This window comes from Anabrus simplex, chromosome 7, assembly GCF_040414725.1.
Source record: "Anabrus simplex isolate iqAnaSimp1 chromosome 7, ASM4041472v1, whole genome shotgun sequence".
NCBI lineage: Eukaryota > Metazoa > Arthropoda > Insecta > Orthoptera > Tettigoniidae > Anabrus > Anabrus simplex.
This window is the reverse complement of record NC_090271.1, coordinates 199,675,581-199,697,118: the sequence shown is the minus strand read 5'-3', so window position 1 is coordinate 199,697,118 and position 21,538 is coordinate 199,675,581. Positions and strand designations below refer to the sequence as shown.

Here is a 21,538-nt window from a genome sequence, read left to right as displayed (position 1 = left end):
TAGGAAGGAAGTCAGCTCCCAGATGAAACTATCTTTACATCGGTCTGTTTTCAGACCAACTTTGCTTTACGGGAGTGAAAGCTGGGTGGACTCAGGATCTTATTCATAAGTTAGAAGTAACGGACATGAAAGTAGCGAGAATGATGGCTGGTACAAACAGGTGGGAACAATGGCAGGAGGGTGCTCGGAATTAGGAGATAAAAGAATTTAGGATTAACTCTAAGCTGTATGCGTAAACCGGCCTCGGTGGTGGGGTCATGCGAGGCGAAAGGAGGATAGGTTGCCTAGAAGAATAATGGACTCTTATGGAGGATAAGAGAAGTAGAGGGAGACCATGACAACGATGGTTAGACTCAGTTTATAATGATTTAAAGATAAGAGGTATAGAACTAAATGATGCCACAGCACTAGTCACAAATAGAGAATTGTGGCAATGTTCAGTAAATTCACAGAGGCTTGCAGACTGAATGCTGAAAGGCATAATGGTCTATAATGATAATGTATAGATGTATGTATGTATGGTACCCTTTTGTTGGGAATACCCAAGAACAAGTTGTACTGCTTTTCTTTGGATCTTTTCCATTTATCATATTGAGTAGTCCTAGTGTGGGTCCCATACACTGAAATCATGCTTTAACTGGGGATCTTACTAGAGACCTATATGCTCTCTCCTTTAAAACCTTACAACCTGTAAATACTATCAGAACCATATGAAAAGCTCTGTAACCTTTCTTTAAAACCTCATGTGGTCACACCAATGAAGATCATTCCTTATATTTACACCTTAGTACTTTCAGTGATCCCCATCAGGTACTATCACACCATCAACACAGTAATTAAACCAGAGGACTTTTGGACATAGCAAAACTTACAACCTGATTTTTCATCCCATTATCTGCTGTCTATCTCAAAAATGTCTAGGTCTTTTTGTCTCTTACAATCCTGTAACTTATCTAGTACTCTATACAGTATAATACCATCTGCAAGTTGCCTTCTCTGCTATTCCAGTTCTTTACTCTAGTCCTTTATATAAACCTTTAAAAGACTCAATAAGACCACAACAAATGTCACAACCACCTTGAGAAGTCCCACCTTGAAATCCACACAGCGAGAGGTGGCAGGATTTTACATAATTTAATCATCGTAAAGCAACATTCTCTTTGTCATAAAGGTTCCAAGCTTCCAAACCACAATGAAACTATGTGGAATAGTCACTCTTGATCTGCATCAATGACAAAAATGCATTTCCAAGAACTTAAAGTAATACAACAGAGTGTGACTGAAGATCAAGGAGACAACTGGATTCTATCAGCTCTGCATACTGTGTAGCAAATTAGAAGATTTAAGTGATTTTTTTTCTTTGATTTTCAGCCAAATCTTCCTGTTCACAGATATGGTAGGAAGGAGAGTATTCATACTGGTGAAAGAAGAATTTGCAAGCTACAAAAATTTAAGGATGAAAAACTATGATCCTAGGGTGTACAGACCTAGAAGGTGCAACCGACTGATGCAGAATTATTTCATAATGTGAACAGCTACGAGGACAATGACGTGGAAAGGAACGTGATAGTAGTGGGCGATCTCACTTTACCAAATGTTAACTGGAAAGGGAATGACATGACAAAGCATGACAAACACACAATGAATAATAACATCTGTGAAGGACAGCTGAATCTGAAAGTGATTGAACCATCTAGAAGAGTAAAATATTCTAGATTTGATTCTGTACACAGCTCATCTGGTTTTATCAGCAACTGAAGTGATATGGTATGATCACAAGGCTGTTTCTTGTTATGGTTAAAAATAAAGGCAAAAGAAAGGAGGCTGTAACAGAACTATTAGGCAATACCATATGGTTTGTGCAAGAGGCATTTGGGGAGGGTTTTTGAAAGTAATAAGGTGGAGAAAGGTAAATGAAAGTGTAATCGGCTTATGAGATAGGTTTATTGAAGCCAATGTTGAGGAGTGTGAAAACAAGTACGTACTTTTAAAAGGTCGTAATTAATGGTAAAGACCCACTATTATAACAAAGATTAAGGAGTTGGAGGTTAGAAAGAAATAGGAATGGTTGTGGAAGTAAGGAGAGATTTAAGGAACTTACTAGGAAATTAAATTTAGTAAAAAGTCTAAGGATAGCATTGTGGCAAATAATTGGCAAACATGAATTTTAGGGGGGAAATTGTGGATGGATATGTAGGCTACAGATACTTTATGGCAGAAACAGGTTCCAGAAGAACATTACAGGGATCATTAACAGGAGTGTGTGTGTGTGTGTGTGTGTGTGTGTGTGTGTGAGGACTAACAGAAGGCACAAGTATTCAGTCTGCAGTACACGTAAGATAGAATGTAACTAACGTCCAGGTAGAGGTTGTGAATAATAGTGAACTACTGAAATTTACTGATGACAAAGATATATACTAAAAGATACGAAAAGCAGATTGTTTTGGTAAGATTTCTGGGGATGTACAAAAGGCAATGGGTTTCGATATAGTGCCATATATGATTTGCAAATTTGATTACGGTTTGCATGTAGAAGTTATATCAAATGCATGGGGAGTTTCTATATCAGCCCCAGTGTGCAAAGAAAAGGGTGAAACAAAGCAGATTATTACAGGTGAATCAGCATGATTTGCATTGCTTTTAAGCTCTAGAAAAATCATTCTTTCAGAACATATTAGACATGTTCATGAAATTACTTAATTTGATAGATGGCAGATTGGGTTTAGGAAAGATTATTACACTGAGGCTCAACTTCTAGGATTTCAGCAAGATATAGCAGATATTTTAGATTCAAGAGGTCAAATGGACTGTACCACTATTGATCTATCAAAGGCTTCTGATAGATTGGATCATGGTAGGCTGCTGATGAAAATGAGGGCTACTGGGCTAGACAGGTTTATTTTTTTTGTAGTGGTTTAACATTACACTAAGACATCGAAGATTTTCGGCATTATAGTTTCAAATATTCCTATTCCTGACAATTTTGCCTCTTGATGGTTTGTGTAATATAAAAACTTTCCAGTCTGTCAAACAACAATTTCAATATGAATTATAACACTATAAACATGTACCTGTAAAAAAAAAACATACAAAAAATGACTCACTCGCACTCACACGCACTTCATCATTCATAAAAACATTAAACACAAATTGGGAAGACAGGCGACAAAAGTCATGTTTGCAGATAATATAATGATATGGTGCGAGGATGAAAAAACAAGTAGATGTATGGAATGAAGATAGAAAAAATTGGGATGAAAGTAAGCACAGAAAAGTAAAACAATAGTAATGACAAGGGGAAGGAAGGAAAGAAAAGGAAAGATTATTGGTAAAATTCTGGAAGTGGTTAAAAGTTTCAAGTGCATGGGAAATATGATCACAGGAGATTGAAAGGTAATCGAGGAAATTGGGAAAAGAATGCGACAAGCAAACAGCTTCTACCAGAGTTTAAGGGGCAGTTTGTGGAACCAAGATGTCCTGAAGAAATGTACTTTATTCAACCTATTATAAACCCATACTAACTTGTGCAGCTGGATCGTGGACTGCAACGAAACTAGAGGAGAGTAGAATACAGGCAGCAGAGATGAAATTCCTAAGAGGTATCGAGGGCAAGACCAGAAAGGATAGAATTAGAAATAAAGAAAAGGAAAAGGACAGGAATCTTGAAACTTCAAGACAGGATAGAAACACCAAAGCTAAAGTGTTTTGGGCATATGATGAGAATGAGAGAAGAGAGTGCCAAAAAAAATGTTACTGAGAGGAAGTTAACAAGAAAGAGACCAAGAGGAAGACCCCAAAAGAGATGGACAGATTCAGTGTGCCGATGCTAAGTTCATTGTCACCAAACACTATATTGAAATTGTGTGTTTAACAGACTGGAAAGTTTTATGTTACATTCAAATAAGTCGACACTGGAAAGTATGGCTTCATTCTTAAAAGGTTTTATTTGTGGCAATATCTACCGAATAATAAAAGTTTTGAATATTTGAAATGTGGGAATATGGAAGTATAGGTAGTGTTTACAGTTTATAAACATTCCTATGCAGTAAGAAGTAGGAAATTAACTAAGGAAAATATAGGAGACATACTGTGGTTTGCATAACATCAAAGTCGTTGGATTTCTCCGTTCCTTTCTGGTACTCCTGCATACTCTGGTTGAGGCCAGTATCAAATCCATGCTGAAGCTTGTCACGATAAACATAGATGGATGCTCCAGCTCCCAGCTCCATTACGAAGATGATCATTAGGAAGGCACCATACTGAAATAAAAATATAACACAGAATTAGAGCCAATACATCCAAAATCAGAGCTGCTGAAGGTAATTAGGGGAATGCTAACATTTACTAGCATTATTAGAGCCAAGGGAATAGACAAGTGTCACACCCAGTAATTTCCTTTTCTATATTATTCTGATCTGCAAACAAATATATCTGACAGGTTGATATTTTTAACTGTAGCAGCACCAACATCTATCAGAGATTAGTGGCAGCAGAAGGGACAGCACATTTCAATAACAATAGTCTGTCACATATTACTGTTGAACAAGTCTTAAGTGCTTAGGGTATTGTGTAACTGTTCCACCTCGTAAAAACACTTGGGGAGATGAAAGTTATTATCTTGGGACACATGAATATTAAATAAACCATTTGTGGCTTGCCCGCAAATTGCCACGCAAATAGAAACAATTAACATTCCATGGTTCCCCATTTCTCTATGTAATGTATGGGCGCCATGGTTACAGTTTTAAATAAAACTGTAAACCAAAATTTATATTTACTAGCATAGAGACTTATACTTAAATCACAGGGGTAGGATTTTAAATAACCATTAAGTATCACTGAAGAAAATTAACACAATATAAAATACAAATGAATTTATTATACAAAAAAAATGAGATGAATCGGAAAAGTTTCCTTAAAGCGTGGAGGGATTTAGAATTTACTGAATTTACTAATTGCTTGCTTTTTCTAATTGAAGCTCACCAATTGCAGCTTCCGTTGAAGTCATCTGGTTTCCGTGGTTACTCGTTCTCTTCTTCTCGATGTAGACTTTGCTCCATGGACATCCTTCCTTCCTTCTCTGATATGGTACGGGCTATCTGGACTAACACTCCCTACTTGCCTAGTCTTTAAATTAGACATTGGCCCTATACTTGTAAAAACTGATCAGCTTTGATCGTAAGAGGAGAAAATTCAGAGATATGAATTTTTCCATATTAGTAGAAATCTCAGTCCAACTGAGCTATACTATTTATACGGTACAGACTTGTACCAAATTCCGTAGACTTTAACTAAACATAGTTCTTCGTCCACAATATTTACTGAATATCACACAAGCTTGTTTCGTTTCTCGTAGATCCGATAACTTTACCGCAGCGACAACACATTGTACAAAAGCAACTATGTCACGGAGCGACCACACACTGTTTCAAAAATCACATCACGTCGTTCAAAGTAGATGTTCACAGTATAAGTACTAGTGATGGAGTATCTCGTTAGGATGCTAGCTTCACAGCAGAAGTTGTACTTAGTTAGGTTCTAAGGTCGTACGGTTGTACTAAGTTAGGTGCCGTTCTCGCGTTGAGAATCAGTATATATCCGGGCTCACCCCCACTCTTGGTAACAGCTCAATCTCAAAACTCATATACAACGAAGTATCTGATTCGATAGATCGAAGCATCAACTCCCCTTCTCTTCCTCGACAAGTCCAGAAGGCGTGGTGAAGATATAGCTGACCCTCTTGCAAGCCTCGCGCACGGGTTGCTGTTTACTAGCCTTGGTCATAAAATAAACCCATGACTAATGCAAAATCCCAAGCTTCAAGAATAACCCTCCGCATACACAAACATGAGATGAAATGAAAACAACTGTCTCAACATATTGACCGTATTTACAACATAATGAATTCTTATCCTACATAATATAATAATTTAAATAATAAAACGATATATATACAATATGATTGCACAAAGCCTTGATTACAAATGATTGACGTAGAATAAATATGTTATTACAAATAATTGCTGATGGCGGATAAACCTGATATCAAATGATATCGCGTAAAATGATATATTACATCAGTGGGGCTGGAGAAGCCTGGACGGTTACGCCACCACATTGTTTTCTTCAGGCTCCGCAATATAAGGGCATTTGAGGCATAGGCTTTCAACACCTCCCCTCCCTCCTCCACATGCAGGAATTTTTTTAGGATTTCCCCCCTCCATTTCTTCAAGTGATTTTTCTTTAATCTTTTTTTCATTTTGATAATCACTTTCAATATCTTTATAATTGAGGGCTGATGATCACATCGTTCTGCAGCTTATAAAAACCACCACCACTCCTTGCCATGTCAACTGTATAAAATTTGTTTTGGCAAATCTTGCCGTTTGACTTTGCAATAAACATCTTAATCAGGGCCTCTCAAATGCCCAAAATCTCACATGTGCAAACTGAGGCGCAAAGGTTCTGGGCCCCATGGATCGGTCCAACTCTGCTCGGACCAGAGTTCTATCGAGGCGACTCTGCTAAGCTCAGCTTGGATGATTGAGCGCTGCAGAGTAAGCGAGGAAGGGGGAGACAGGCGGAGCGAGCAAGACCTAGAGAAAGAGGGACAGTGCTATTGCTCAAAATTGAGGAATGGGGGATCTGCACTCTGGTCAACCCAGCAACGTAGTATTTTGCAGCTTGCCCCGCACGATGCACCAGTGCTTGTACCCTGAGAGGTCCTGATCTAAATTCTTGAATATCTCCATTATTGTAGCCAACACAGTAAAAATGTACAAAATTTGTGTATTAGGTCATCAATCTGAAGGCTGGTTGGATCCTCAAACACCACCAAAGGAAACCACAAAAATTGATGGCGGTTCCATAACTAGGCATAATGAACAGGATAAGGAGAGGTAATTTGATATTTCCTTCCTCACTGGGACACCAGCCTACGAATAAAGCCTTCCATAACACCCAGATGCACTAGTTGTGCTCTGAATATCAATATCAAGAATTTTTTGTAAAAGAATTGGAGTGAGTACAGAGGAAAGCGGTTAGGTATATGATGGGAGACCACAGAACGAGTAGCAGTGTTCGTATCGTCCGAAGGAAACTGTTCAGATATTTTATCAGAAAGGAGGTTGAGAGCAAGATTGGAAGGGTACGTACCCAGCATATACAAGGGAAGTGCTTGGGAAGATCTTGGAAAGATCTTAAAGACCAAAGGTGTTGATAGGGGTAGGTTTAATTGGGAGTTTAAAGTAAGGTTAAGGCAATGGCTCAATAACTGGGGGAAATGTTCATTTGTGGGAAAGGGGGAAAGAGAATAGAACATCTTACCAGAGGACATCTTCAACCCCTTTCCAAAAGATTTGCATTCATTGAAATGTAAAATGAGGTCATGGTAAGTGGTAGTAAGAACTCTGCAGGAGGCAAATATTATGAGTAGTATATTATGTGTATAGTATGTATTTTGTATAATTTTTCCACTGGGGAAAATACCTAATTTGCAAAGTAAATATTTTATCTGATGACTCAGCACCACTGTACCTCAGCAGCTTCCATACTGTCACCGCCATAAGACTGTCGCTTTAGTGGAAGCTACATTTTACTCTGTCCTCTGTCAAGAGGCAGGTGTGAAATTACTGCAACTGTCAATAAAAACAGGCTATTATAAAAGATCAGAAATAGGTTTTTCTTATTTTTGTTATACACACTTACATTTTTGAACATGTATTTGGAAGGTTTTGAAGACATACTGTATCATGAACATTCCTCTTAAGTAAAAATTGGTGAAGTGTGAATATTGCATTTGTACACCTTAACTACAATTTTTTGATAGAGCTAATATTAATGGAGAAATTCAATCCCCCCCTCTTTTTGTCCTCGTAATATTGCACTGCTCTGTATATTTTAATATATAGCCTACTGCATACCCCAATTATCCTTCACTTTAAATACCACATTTCCGGATATTATTGAGCCATTTTCCTATGATGCAAGAGCTGGAAATTGAATTGACCTACTTTCAACTTTTATATACCTACACCGAGATGAAGAGTAAGTACGAGGCAAAAATTTGAAGTATGCAGACAAAACTAATTTATTTATGTAGGTGAATTACAGTGACAGGACTTGCTATGAACAGAATTAAGAACACTTCAGCAGAAATGCTCACATACCCAAGTTCTCATCCAAAATAAGAAATTAGAAGAGAGGTTTGGTCATGTTCCAGACTACTGTTACGTTGTTAGTCAAAGTTGTTCTATGACAATATGGAACACTAAGTAGAAACAGTCATTAAGCTTGCCCATGAGACTCCCTGTAGATGTAAATAATCTGAATTTTAAGAGAATGTGCATCACTTTTCTGTACATGCACAATTAGGCAGTGTTGAAAACAAAATAGTGGCTGGAATTTCTGGATCAAAGAGTAATAAATGTTTGGTACTGGTTATTAACGTATGAGAACTTAAAACTTAGATTACCATTATCTGGTGAAGAGCATGGGTCAATATTCTTTAATTTGGCTGATTTTGTCCTCTGAAAGAGATTTAGAAACTGTCCTTGTCCTTTTGGATTTTCATATTTCTCCTTTTCTACCACTACCTCTTCTCATGCTGGTTGTTGCTTTTATCTTACTATGTGATCCTATTGAGGTGTGCCTTTAAACCAGGTGAACCAGCATCCCCTTATTTTGGAAGATACCATATGTAATCCAACAATATGCATCAGTCATGACTGTATATTCCTCTGCTTTACTTACATATGGTAACTTGCAGCAAGTATATCCTGCAAAGGACACCAGACTATTAACGTTCTGTACTATGAGGAGAATGCTGTTCCAGAAATATAACATTCTTTCAACCATTAATCAAACAAATTGAGTTTTAGGTTGTGTGAAGTGATTAGGTATAGTAAAATGTGCTTTTAATGCTTAAAGCACAATACACAAGCTACAACTATGAAACAGGAGACAATCGCACACTAAACAGCCTTAATACAAGATAGCCAAGTAGGTTAAGTATTGGAGTGTTAGTCAAACCATAGCAGGCTTAGCAGTTCAAATTGCACATTCAATAAATGATTTTACTTTCACATGTAGCTTCATTATTCAAACAGGCCAGTTCTTGCCACATTAAACCAGCAAAACACTGGTACATTGTGTATGTTCACTATAGGGTGTAGGAAACCTACATATGCTGACCGCAAGAACCACAAACTCCAAGTATGTTGGCTACCTACTTCAATGGAATAAACTTGCTTACTGCTTTATCACTGCTTATTAACACTATGGTCCCTACTTGTGTGAGGATCCTTTCTTTAATCTTCCCTCTCCAATTTCCCTTTGTCAATCCTTGCTCTCTGCCAACAGCGATTGTATTAGATTAGCGAGAACTACGGAGTCTTTTTCACGCCCTTCACGGCCCTTCCCTTCCATGTGCCGATACCTTCATTTCTTGAGGTGTATGACCTCTTCCCTTTTCCCTTTTGATTACAGCTAATAGCTAACGGTTGCCCAGTTTTACTTCCTCTTAAAAATATAATCACCGCCACTATGGTTGCGAGTGTTGTATGTGCCAAATACGAATAAACAGAAATTAGACATACTGCTACATCCTTGACAGACTTAACAGATGAACTCCCATGTATCCAAGATTATCAGTTGAATCAATGTGTAAATATTCTTCACAGTTCTGCATAATTGTGTCAAACTTCTCAGAGAAAACTCAAATTAGTGGGACTGAGGGATACAGTATGTCAGATAAGAGAATTCTAAATTAAGGAAAAGTAATTTACTAACCATCCCCATGGATGATAAACTGTTCAGCCCACCACTACTCCTACTTTGCTGGCCAACATTCTGATAGCAAAATTTCTTTCCACTAACAGGACTCCGTCTAACCACAATGTCAGACCGTAGAGAATTTGTGCCTTAATGACCATTGCCACGAACCTGGTTGCTTATTAAAACAATATTATCAACATTAAGATGGTCTCTTGGAACATTCAATTTTATCTATCCCATGTGTACTAGATGGCAACAAGTGCAATCCACAATTTCCATGTGTCACTTAAAGAGAACCAACAGCTGTACAGTAGGTAATTCCAGTCCCCACAGACTGTAGTAGACAATTTTCATTCTTCTAATTGTGGAAGTTTGTTTTCACCAATCAATGCAATTCCTTTTAAAACAGTGGTGTGTTAACATTACATCGAGTTGACCCTAAAGTGTAGTTCCTTTTAATTCTCATTAGTTGAAATGTATTTACATTTCCTTGAACTCTAACATGAAAAACATAAAATTACTCATATGGTGTCCTGAGCTTTACCTTTTCCTACCATGACCTCATTAACATTTAAATAAATTCAATTTTCTGAGAAAGGGGTAAAGACTTTCTTTATCAAATCTGCACTTGTAACTCTCAATCATTTTCAAGTACCTTCCCGAGCACTTTTCCCAGCATATACCGAAGACATGCCCTCCAATTCTTGCTCTGAATCTCCTGATAAACTTTCCCACCCAAGTTTTCTTAGCATGTTTGTGGTTCCCCATCGCATACTAGCTGCTGCTTCTGTACCCCATCTGGTTCTTTTGAGTAATCTTGTTATGGATCCTACACCCATGAAGCATACTCCAGTTGAGGTCTTACTATTGTTAAATACAGTATGGTATGCCATTTCTTTTACAGTATTCTCCTGCATGCAGATTATATGATCTAAATGTCTTTTTGACCATGTCTCTCCATTTGCCTTTTATTCCACAGCTCCCTCTTCTGTCTTTATATTTATCCTCATATGCATTTCTATCCCTTTTTTAATCCTTTTTTGTCATTTGGTTTTACCAAGGTAATCCCAAAAATAAGGTCTTATTTTTTTATGAATACATAGACCTGTATTTCTACAATGCTTTACATCATTTTACAGCTTGAACATTTAGCTATTTTTCTACATAATCACAATTTCAGTTGATGCATTTACACAGGAAACACTCTTCACAATATTGTGACCAACAGCCACACGAATAGAGTTCTGTATTTATAAAAATAGACCTTATTTTTGGGATTACCCTTGTATCCACTACCTACTGGTGCTCTCATGTCTGTCTTAAGCCATGTACAGATTAAGCAATGGTGCTGCGCAAAGCTCATTTGAATTCGCCCACCAAGTGAACTGATTGGTTTAACTTCAGCAGCTGAGAAAATGACAATTGTGCAAGATATCTATTTCTTTCAAATCATCAGCATGATGAACCCTCTAACAATGATATATCCAGTTTACGTGGTTTTCCACCAACCTGTATATCCCAGTCAGGTTACTTCTACGTAAATCTTACATTATTTCTTGTTCACTCACTATTATCTTAATTTCTGAGGCAGAAGCAAAACAAAAACCATTTAATTGAGCATAAATATAAGGAACATGTTGTCCTAATTGTACAAGATTTCAATATCTTACATGCATTTTTCCAACAAATTTTCTACTTATTTTCTGATGTTGGGTAACAAGAAACTAAAACCAAATGGCACTTACAGTTAGAATAGGAGTACTTACAATGTACAGTAGAACAGGTTGGCCTTTGACAGTACAGCAGCAGGCAAGGGATCCAATAACAATAATGAGGGCACCAGTACCCATCAGAACATATGGAGCTGTGGATGAGAACTCCGTAGACAGTTCCATGTACTTGTACAACTCCACTTGCATCCAGATGCCAACAGCTAGAATGGCTATCCCCGATATCTGTAAGTAAAATTAAGTAATTACATCTCTTACCTTAACTTCTTGTAAACACCACTTACATCCAAAGTAAGAAAGTTCTCAAAGATTATGTTCCCATCTTGGACAATGTATGCTTTATGATTTTACCAGAGGGGAGAATGCCTAATAAGTTCACTATCACAACTAAAATTTGAAATCAAATTATTTTTATCACACTTCCCTAGCAAACTGCTTTATAGCAGGCAGATCAAAATTTTCAAAAGATCGAAAGATTAACATTATTTCTTAAAACTTACAACTAATAAGTTCCTTACAACCAGAATACTACTTTAAGAACAATGTTCCTCCATATTTTCCTAAGATTTACTGCTACTGCTTTCTCGTATTCTTGGCGATTCACTACCATTAAAGGAAGAATACTGTACTTCATTTAGAGAGGGTCTAAAACAGATTATAGAAAGGTACTGGTAGTCTAACACTTATGACAGTTTTTGACAAACTGCTCACATTACTCTTTGGAGAGTTTCTGCAGTTATACTAATATTTGTGTTGGCATGGGAAGTTTAATGTTGAAATCAGCTATGAATTACATTTCTTGTCTTTACCTTGACATGGGTTGTAGGATAAACAAGTGATATGCAGCGTTGACCATTAAAATTGCTGACTAATGTTCTAGGGTCTTCAACATTGTTTCAAACCACTTTTCAAATATCACATCATTCATGGTGCCATAGTTATCAGTTTGGGACTCCAAGTCTTAACTATTAAGAACAATCCATTTGGTACAAAACCATTTCTTCGCCCAATGTATAAAAGAGAACTACATCAAAAGAGTGTGCCATCAGTCCAACAACATTGTGCCCATCTCTTACTAAAACAGATCAGAAGGGTCTTTTACTGAAAGTGGGGCCGGCCAAGCAGCCAGCCAATGGAGCGCAGCAGGTAGAAAGGCAAACAGGGTCAGGCGAGCACATGGCAACACGGAGCAGAGACGGTTGTCACGCAGGATTTGCCAAGTAAAGTTTACTTTGTTATGCCAATATAGTTGGTCTGTTATTGGACATTATTTGTCACTTTATTAACAGCCTATTTTAAGTTATAAGTGTTACAAGTTTATAACGTGTGTATGGGTTAGGATTTTTTGTCCATGACGTATGTGGTTACCATTTAATTGTTCTAAAATGTTGAAACAATAATGTTTTATTGCTAAGGGTTAAAACCTATTGTTTCCATAATGCCTCAAACTGCGTACCAGTACTCATCAGAACAAGATTTTAATTTAAGACACATGCGTATTGACAAATTCCTGTAGAGGAGTTAGAAGACTGTATATGGAAAAATTCCTAGGTGCGAACATTCCAGGTAGAGAAACTGTAAGAAGACTTTTAAACACAGTTAGAAGCACGCGTTCAATTCTTGACAGAAAGCGAAGAGTAAAAAAGCGTGTGCTTACTGAGGAGAAATTATGCGAGGTAGGAAAAAAATCAGAATATACTCCTACAAAATCACCGAAAATTTCACAGGAAAAACAAATTTTGATTACCCCTTGTGGCAAGCTGCAAAAATGTTAAAATTGAAACCATACTGGAGAACTGTTGTTCAAGAGTTGCACCCACATTAGAGTAAATTTCTGTAACTGGGTTTTAAAGGGTGTTGATTGGGTACTTGATCCAAAATTAATATTCTGATGTAGCATGGTTTGATTTAAGTGGACACGTTTCAAGTCAGAACAGGTAGTGGTTTTCAGAAAAACCTGAAAATTTCATAAGTGAAACACCCCTACATAATGAAAATGGGAGTGTGGGTGGCAGTAACTGCACACAGGAGCCTATATTTCTTGAAACCACAGTCAATCAGTAGAGATATAGGGATGACATTCTCATACCATTTTTTGAATAGTCCACAGGCAATGAAAGCCAGTCTGGATATTTCCAGGAAGACTCCGCAACCACGCATATGGCTAACTAATCATTAAGTTTAAATGAGGACATTTTTGACAACAGGGTAATTAGTAAACCATTTGTGGCCTGCAAGATCCTCAGAACTTACGGTTTGCAATTTTTATTTGTGGGGAAAAAAAGAATAAGGTTCATGCAACAAACCCTCACACACTAGATGAACTCTAACAAAATATCACGAGAAATTGAGGCTATCTCGGTAGATGTACTAATGTGCGCGAGTGAAAATTTCCTTAGACTTTAACAAATGTGTAGATGCAGGTGGAGGACATTTTCAACATCATCTGTGACAAGGTAATTATTTTACTTTGATTATTTGTTGTGTGTGCTTGTTATTTGCATTCTACCCGGCCGGCCGGCCCCGCTTTGAGTGAAAGACCGTGCAATACCTTTCCTGCCTGAAATGTTCAGTACAACTGTACTATGATGGCAATGTTTGTATTCTGTGATATTTCATTGTGGCTGATATACCATGTGGTTACTAGTGTTGTCCTATAATAATAATAATAATAATAATAATAATAATATATAAATATTATATTATTATTATTATTATTGGGATACCCGTGGAGCAGAAAGAAGTTATGGAAGAAGGTGCAGGCTTGAGTGGGTCTAACTACAATATTAAAATGAATTAAAAACTGAAACTGAAGGTTATATTTACGGAACTTCAAACTTAATTTTTTCATGACAATATTACAGGTACACGTAGCAATCATTAAACAAGATAGGGAAAATTCAAGATTCAGAACCTTAGCACTTTTGGGCTTTAAAGCCCCTAGTTTTAAAATTTTACAAAGGGAAGAAGAATTATTTCGTTAAGGGCAGAAATCTCTTAATTCATAGAGCACTTGCTCCCAAAATACAATATCTAGCCTTCCAGAGGCACTCATTACAATTACAAACTAGAAAAAGAGCTAACCGGCTCTCAGTTTCTTACTGTCTACTCAAGGCAACATTACATCAATCCCTGGTCTCTCAAACCACCATTTACAAATTTGACTTATTTTTACAGGGGCATATAATACCCAAGCTACGGGGCCTTCGTGGAATAAGAATAACAGGTTAATGGCCGAACACAAAGTGAATGGAGGCGTATACTTTCAATCCTAGATATGAAAACTAAAATAACCTAAGGGGCTCTAGGCCGATGAAACAGGAGCTATTCGCTAACTACCGAGATGACTCTTATAGAAATTACTTTTCCCCATTACAGAGTGAAAAACAGTTATAAAAATGTAGTCATCTCTAACCGAGATGAAGGGGAGCTTGAGAGGGTAATTCACTGTATCCTCAATTTACAGTTAAAGACTTTATGAAGTTTTTACATTAGCTGGAAGATGTAACATTTTATAAAAGCTGGTTACATAACAAAAGAGCGACCTTTGCCTCGGGTTAAACTGCGGAGGTAGCAAGAAAGGAAGAAGTTATGTGGCCATTACCTTGTAGATGTTCTGCTAACCAATGGAAGAGGCCGCCTGCCTCCTGCTTTGACACAGACACACACACACACACACAGAGAGTAAGACGACGATCAATTGGCCAAGAAATGTGAAAAGCTGCAGTTTATAAACCCTCACGGAAGGTTCGCCGGTACATGCCACAAAATCTTAGCTCTTCACAATTCAAGTCGCTTAATGCAGAAGTCTCCATCAGCATGAAGGATAAACTAAAAACTTTCCCATTTCTAGCACAAATTTAAAGCCGAATTAGTTTAGAGTGATTTCCAGTGACTGAATTATGCTAGCACGGTTTATTCTGCAGTGACAGTTCAGTAGAACTTGAGTTATCAAGAAAATTGGTAGGGCGGGCTCGCTTTAATCAAATGGAGAAGTTTGGTAAAGTTCATGATTACCGGTTGTTACTGAATTAATTTCTATTGAATTGTCTTAATCAGCTTTACTGATGGCACTTCATTATATAGAAAAGAAAGACTACTTCCAACTTGGCAATTTGCCGCGCAGGTCAACTATGTTTCCAGATCCTGGGTAAATTTCAAAAGTTGACTAACTTTGGAGGTTCTGATTGTTATATTAGAAATGCAACTGGACAATCATCCTTTCTTATCACTGATCAGAAGAATTGGAAGAGGTTAAATCCTTCGAAGAATGAAATATCGGTAAAAGGGATCGCAAAGGCCGTGAACATTGAAGATGCTAGGCCTCACAAATCTAATATCGTTGGGGTTGGAATAATAATAATAATAATAATAATAATAATAATAATAATAATAATAATAATAGTTTACGTTCCATCTAATTTTACAGTTTCAAGAGTCACCGAGGTGCCAGAAGTTTGTCTCACAGGAGTTTTACATGCTCTTAAAGCTACCGATACGAGGATGGTGTATTTGAGCACCTTCAAATACAACTGGACTGAACAGTGATCGAACCCACAAAATTGGGCTCATAAGGCCAGCACTGTACCGTCCGAGTTACTCGGCCAGCTGGGTTTGAAGAGAAGGGGAGGTTGGTCAAGGGAGATCGTGCGGGAAATATTAAAGTTAGGAGCCTAGCACAGATAAGTGGACGTAATGTCAGACAGTTAGGGGCCCATGGTAAACCATGTTCCTTAGGAGAGAGCTCCTGGGGATTCCCCTTTTAGTCATCTCTTACGATAGTGGATACTGTGGATGCATTCTTCCAGCCCTCTCCTCAGAGGATACGAATAACTTGTTATTTCTCGATTGATGCAACGGCAAACCGAAGAATGGAACGATCGGCTGGCCCAGTATGGCCTGCGCCTCAACAAAAAATATATGACGTCATGTCCACAAGCGATCTGGTCCATACAGGTAGACAGAGGGCTTGCCGCGAAAAACAAAATTTAAGATTCTTGTCTCCATAATCGCCGATGATGGCAGTCTTAACGAAGACGTCAATGGAAGGATAACCGCAGCCTGGATGAAATGGCGAACAACGATCGGCGTCACTTGCGACCTGAGGATGAAAGAATCTCATTCAAAAATCCATCTTACCGTCATCCGACCTGTTGCGCTGTATGGTTGTGAAGGCTTGCCTACTACGACTGAGGCAGAGCATCGACTAGGCGTCATGGGAGAGGAAGGTGCTGAGGTGGACAGCTGGCGTCACTAAACTGGATCGCATCTCCAATGAAATCAGGGAAAGATTTGGCGTTGCATCGATTCAAGACAAAGTGCGCGAGAGCCGTCTGTGATGGTTTGGACATGTGCTAGGAAAAGGGACGATACTATCGGAATGACTGGTTACACATTTGAAGTCGTCGGTAGGAGACCAAAGTAACGACCTAAACATTGATGGGCCGATACTCTTCACAGAGATCTGAAGATCTTCAGTCTCCGTCCTGACATGGCTCACGACAGAACTAAATGGAGAGGACGAATGCGTGTAGCGGATCTTGCCACCAGGAGAGAGAGACATTTCGAAGAAGATTCTTAGCATCTGTCTCTTTGCATAAGCTTTCTACTGAAGTATCAGTCATCTATGGCAGCGAGTGGTGCCGAGTAAGATCATTCAGAGCATACGTCAGATACTATGTGCTATTCCCATAATGTTAAGAGTTTATAGATAGAGCTGGTGTGAGGAGCACTGCACGTGCCATTTCATTGCGTTGCCACTTTCCTGCATTCCTTTCTCCTTCCTCTCGCTTCCGATTCATCCGTTTTTTAGTTCAGACCACTGCGTTCTGTTGTACATAACTAAGAAGCGAGTGATTTGGCAACAGCAAGTAACACCAGCCGGCCAGCATGTTCATCTTCATGGCAACAGATGTGGGTCAACCCACGTTTCCATGGCAACCATACCCCTACTCCCGACCCAGGTAGGCAGTAAACGGACCTCCCTCTAAGAACTGTCACAACGCATCTTTCAATATTACGTCTATAGAGTTACTCATTGGGTCAGTCGTGCTGCAATTGCAGTTTGACTGAGAAAAGCTATAGAACTACTTGCGCATTATGCTTCATTATGGAGTTTCCATCCGTGTTGGAGTTTTTGTGTAAGTACAATCTCCAGCCTCTGGCTGATGACTTTACAGACAGACTGGTAGGATCTACCATGAGGCTTTGTTAAGGAGAAAGCCATACTTTTCATTGTCGACTCAGTTGATGCAACTTTGAAGCTTTTCAGTTTGTCGAAGACTTAATCATAACGCATATAACATGCCTGCGAATAGTAAAGCTTTTTTTTTTAAACGCAGGTACCGGGATGTTATAGGTTATGACCGGGTGTTCGACAGACTTAAATGCTTTGGAGTTACACTACCACGAGGAAGCATATTATAGAGTGGTCGGAAAACGTTAACCTACCGGGCGAGTTGGCCGTGCGCGTAGAGGCGCGCTGCTGTGAGCTTGCATCCGAGAGATAGTAGGTTCGAATCCCACTATCGGCAGCCCTGAAAATGGTTTTCCGTGGTTTCCCATTTTCACACCAGGCAAATGCTGGGGCTGTACCTTAATTAAGGCCACGGCCGCTTCCTTCCAACTCCTCGGCCTTTCCTATCTTATCGTCGCCGTAAGACTTGTGTCGGCGCGACGTAAAGCCCCTAGCAAAAAAAAAACGTTAACCAACTATATGTGCCTTAGTGTTGGTCATACTGATAAACAATTTGAAAGAATTCAATATGTCCGTCCGTTTTCATTTTATCAGCTACTGGAGTTAACCAACCCGATCGCTTCGCTCAACCTGCACGTGACTTAAGACCGGCTTGAGAGGAAAAGAATTACGCTGGCGGAGGGATTTAAACACGGACGTTCGAGATAACAGGATCGCACCATAATAAGTACGCTACGGCTGTGGAGACACTGGCTGAAATATCAGCTGCATTTGTTTGGTTTGATACTGATATCTCGGCATGGTTCTCCAGCCGGCCTTAAGCCACATGCAACAACGTCTCTCTAAGCCCATTTGAATTCAGCCCCGAAGCTATCAGATTAGCTAACTTCCGAGGATTTACTTCGTATTTCTCTGCGCAACGAAATACTTCCTCGTTGGTGACTTGCACTGAAGGAGTTTTCAGAAGCACACCTCTTGTACTGCTGAAGTCAAAGTTAGAAAACAAATATCCACTTCTGGAGAACCTGGCTTTCACTCAGCCTACACCAGAAAAGAGTACGGTACCAATGCACATTTTCATCTACACACAATACAAGACACTACCAACAAGCAACAAAGTTGACGTCAGGAAGGCTAACCGGCTGTAAAACTGGGCTACATCCCCATTCGTGCAAGAAAGAATTTAACATAGAAAACCTACAATCGTATAATTCAAGGATATCGACTACACCAAGCATAATTAAAGTTTTAATGGTAGTAACTTATTAACAAAAATCTATATAAATAAAGTTGTAGGGTATTCGTTGTCTAATTTCGTTTGTCAATTTTTCAGATATTTGTCAGTTTTAGGCCAACTCAAGACCATATTATCAGTGGTTTTTAGCTTTCGTGTCTGTTTGTGCGGCTGTTTCACCATCACGGCAAACGGCTGCCGACCGAAGTTCACATTTAAAGTAGGCCATACTCATCCCGGGGCAGTTTTAGACATGCATATAATTTTAAAAATGCTGGACAGACTGGGGGTTTATCTGTTCTGGTTTTCACATTTTTTCAATTTTCTGTCATACTATTTTTGTCAAATCCGAGAACCGTATGTGAAACTCGCTCTTCATTTTGAAGAACTTTTTATGTACATAATTTCGCTTACTCTTCAAATGATTGAGAAATTAGTCTATTTTCTGTGGGTTTCATTTTCTGCAATGAGTGACATCCGTGCAGACCCACTACGAACCTACCTGTTACCATGGCAACGTCTCTGGCTGCTTGCCAGCAGGGAAGTAACAATGCCATTTTCGTCATTATTCCTGCAAACTTGTGGTTGTTCGTTGGGAAGAAAGCGAGACACACCAAGCTGCCATTCTGCGGGGTATTGGCGGGATACCGTTTGAGGTTACAATAGTCTTCGAATAGCTCGAAGTGTGGTTGTTAATAATTCAACAGTACGGAGTGTAGCACGTTAATTCACACCGTAATGGTGTTTTGAGATTTGCTATAATTTTTACTGTAGTTCTCTCCTACTGCCGTTTTCTGTTTTAATTTCTCAACTCTTTACGCTTAAGTAATAACACCGTAAGTCATCTTATCTAAGAATCCCTGCGCCTAAATTTCTCCTGTTAGTGAGGGACATTTCAATTTTGCAATACATCCACTTCGTTTTTAGCTCTAGATACAACTGCATTCCTCGATTATAATACCCCCCCCCCAATTCTATTCTGACGCATTAGGAAAAGGTGTATGTCTTTATAACTCCACAACTCTATTGTGAATGGCAGTAGGCAAGTGCCTACCGTTGCAATAGAAACTCCCTAACTCTGAATTGCGGTAGGAAACGTAGCCTGCCATTTTTCATTAAAACTTCCCAACGCGCACCCTACATCGCAAACAACGTATGGGGTCCTCCCGTGGTGTTTCTCGGATAACGCTAAGAGACATGCAATTTAATATAATCTTACTATACCTTTGTGTAGGATACGCATGGACACAATGTTTTAGGTCTCAAAAAAAATTTGTCATTACCGCAGTTTAGTAGGGTAATTAATAGCCTATCCACGGAGTTCGACAATGTGCTTGAAACATTCAAAAAACTGGGTAATAAGGTGAAAAATTTAACGTAATTACATATGCTCTCCGACAGTGAAGGAGTCCCTTATATTTAACACTTCAATTCATTAACAAATACAAGTCAGGGTTATAAACCATGAACCGAAAGAATTCCCATTTCCTGAATCAAGAAGTGATCGGCTGAAAATGTAAGTCCTGGAGTACGAGCATGGTCGAATGAAAGGATATATTCCTTGGCTAGTTAATATATAGATGTTTATTTACACTTCAGCTAGTTTTGTTGATCAACTATGCTTTTAGAACGCAGTGAAATGATACGTGATACCATTCCTCACGAACTGCTCAAACTACTTTTATATTTCCGTAACATCACAGAACGTAAGTCCATTTGCAAAGTGTGTACTGGACAAATTTATATTAAAAAGTACGAAAAGTTTTAAATACGAAATGCCCTAGTATGAAAAGGTATACAAAATTTAATGTTTTTTCATCCATACAAGAGTTAGCACAGTTTTAGTTTTAGGAAGTCTACTACGTTGTGGTTATGCGGTTAACGTTTAAGATATGCTGTTTTGTTGTCGTGATTGCCTCTGTTCTGCTGTTCTAGTCGTATCAAGAAATAATATTTCAGACCGACACGCAAACGGAACTTAATCTGCACCAATAACTTGCATAATCAGTCTCTTCACTCGTCTATGAACATTACGACTAATAATGTAAGCAAGTTTGGTTCTTATTCGTCACAGGTTGCATTTAAAATCGTATTGTAACTCCCATCGTCGTTAAATTTCATCTGGTGAAAAACTAATAGAATGTTGCTATCGTTCATACCCTATGAATTAGACGCTTTGGAGCTCACCAGGATATTATGTTGTGCTGAGAGAACGAAGGCTTGTCTACTTCAGCGATGCGGGTCACAAGTACAATGGAGTGTGCCGTCATAGCATCCTTCTTTAGTATCTCATCTCTTTCATTATTTTACCCACGAACCTACTACGCGGCGTAGCAGGGGGAGAGGTGATACTCCCACGTGGCGCGTCCCAGGTGGAGGATAGGGGGTGCTAACCGGCTTTCCGGCGGACTTGAGGGAAATAAAATACCTCTCGCGGAACAAACAATCCCCTGTGAGTGGGGGACGCAGATGAAAAATACGCCCACGGTATCCCCTGCCTGTCGTGAGAGGTGACAAAAAGGGGTGATTGAATTAGAACCATGAAACTACTTTTGTTTCGTACCATCACGCGGGGAACACCATAGGTTGCCTGTACTTTCGAGT

At 38.8% G+C, this 21,538-nt stretch overlaps 1 protein-coding gene across 1 annotated transcript in view; it reads right to left on the bottom strand.

Annotated features, from left to right (window-relative positions):
- Nucleotides 1-21,538, bottom strand: part of LOC136877465 (tetraspanin-7) — a 167,762-nt gene that overhangs the window by 26,443 nt on the left and 119,781 nt on the right. Inside the window, exons 2-3 of the mRNA XM_067151524.2 lie at nucleotides 11,541-11,729; nucleotides 4,089-4,259 (exon numbers count right to left, since the gene is read on the bottom strand). Coding sequence (XP_067007625.1) covers nucleotides 4,089-4,259; nucleotides 11,541-11,729 — 360 coding nt within the window. The remainder of the gene's footprint in view (nucleotides 1-4,088; nucleotides 4,260-11,540; nucleotides 11,730-21,538) is intronic.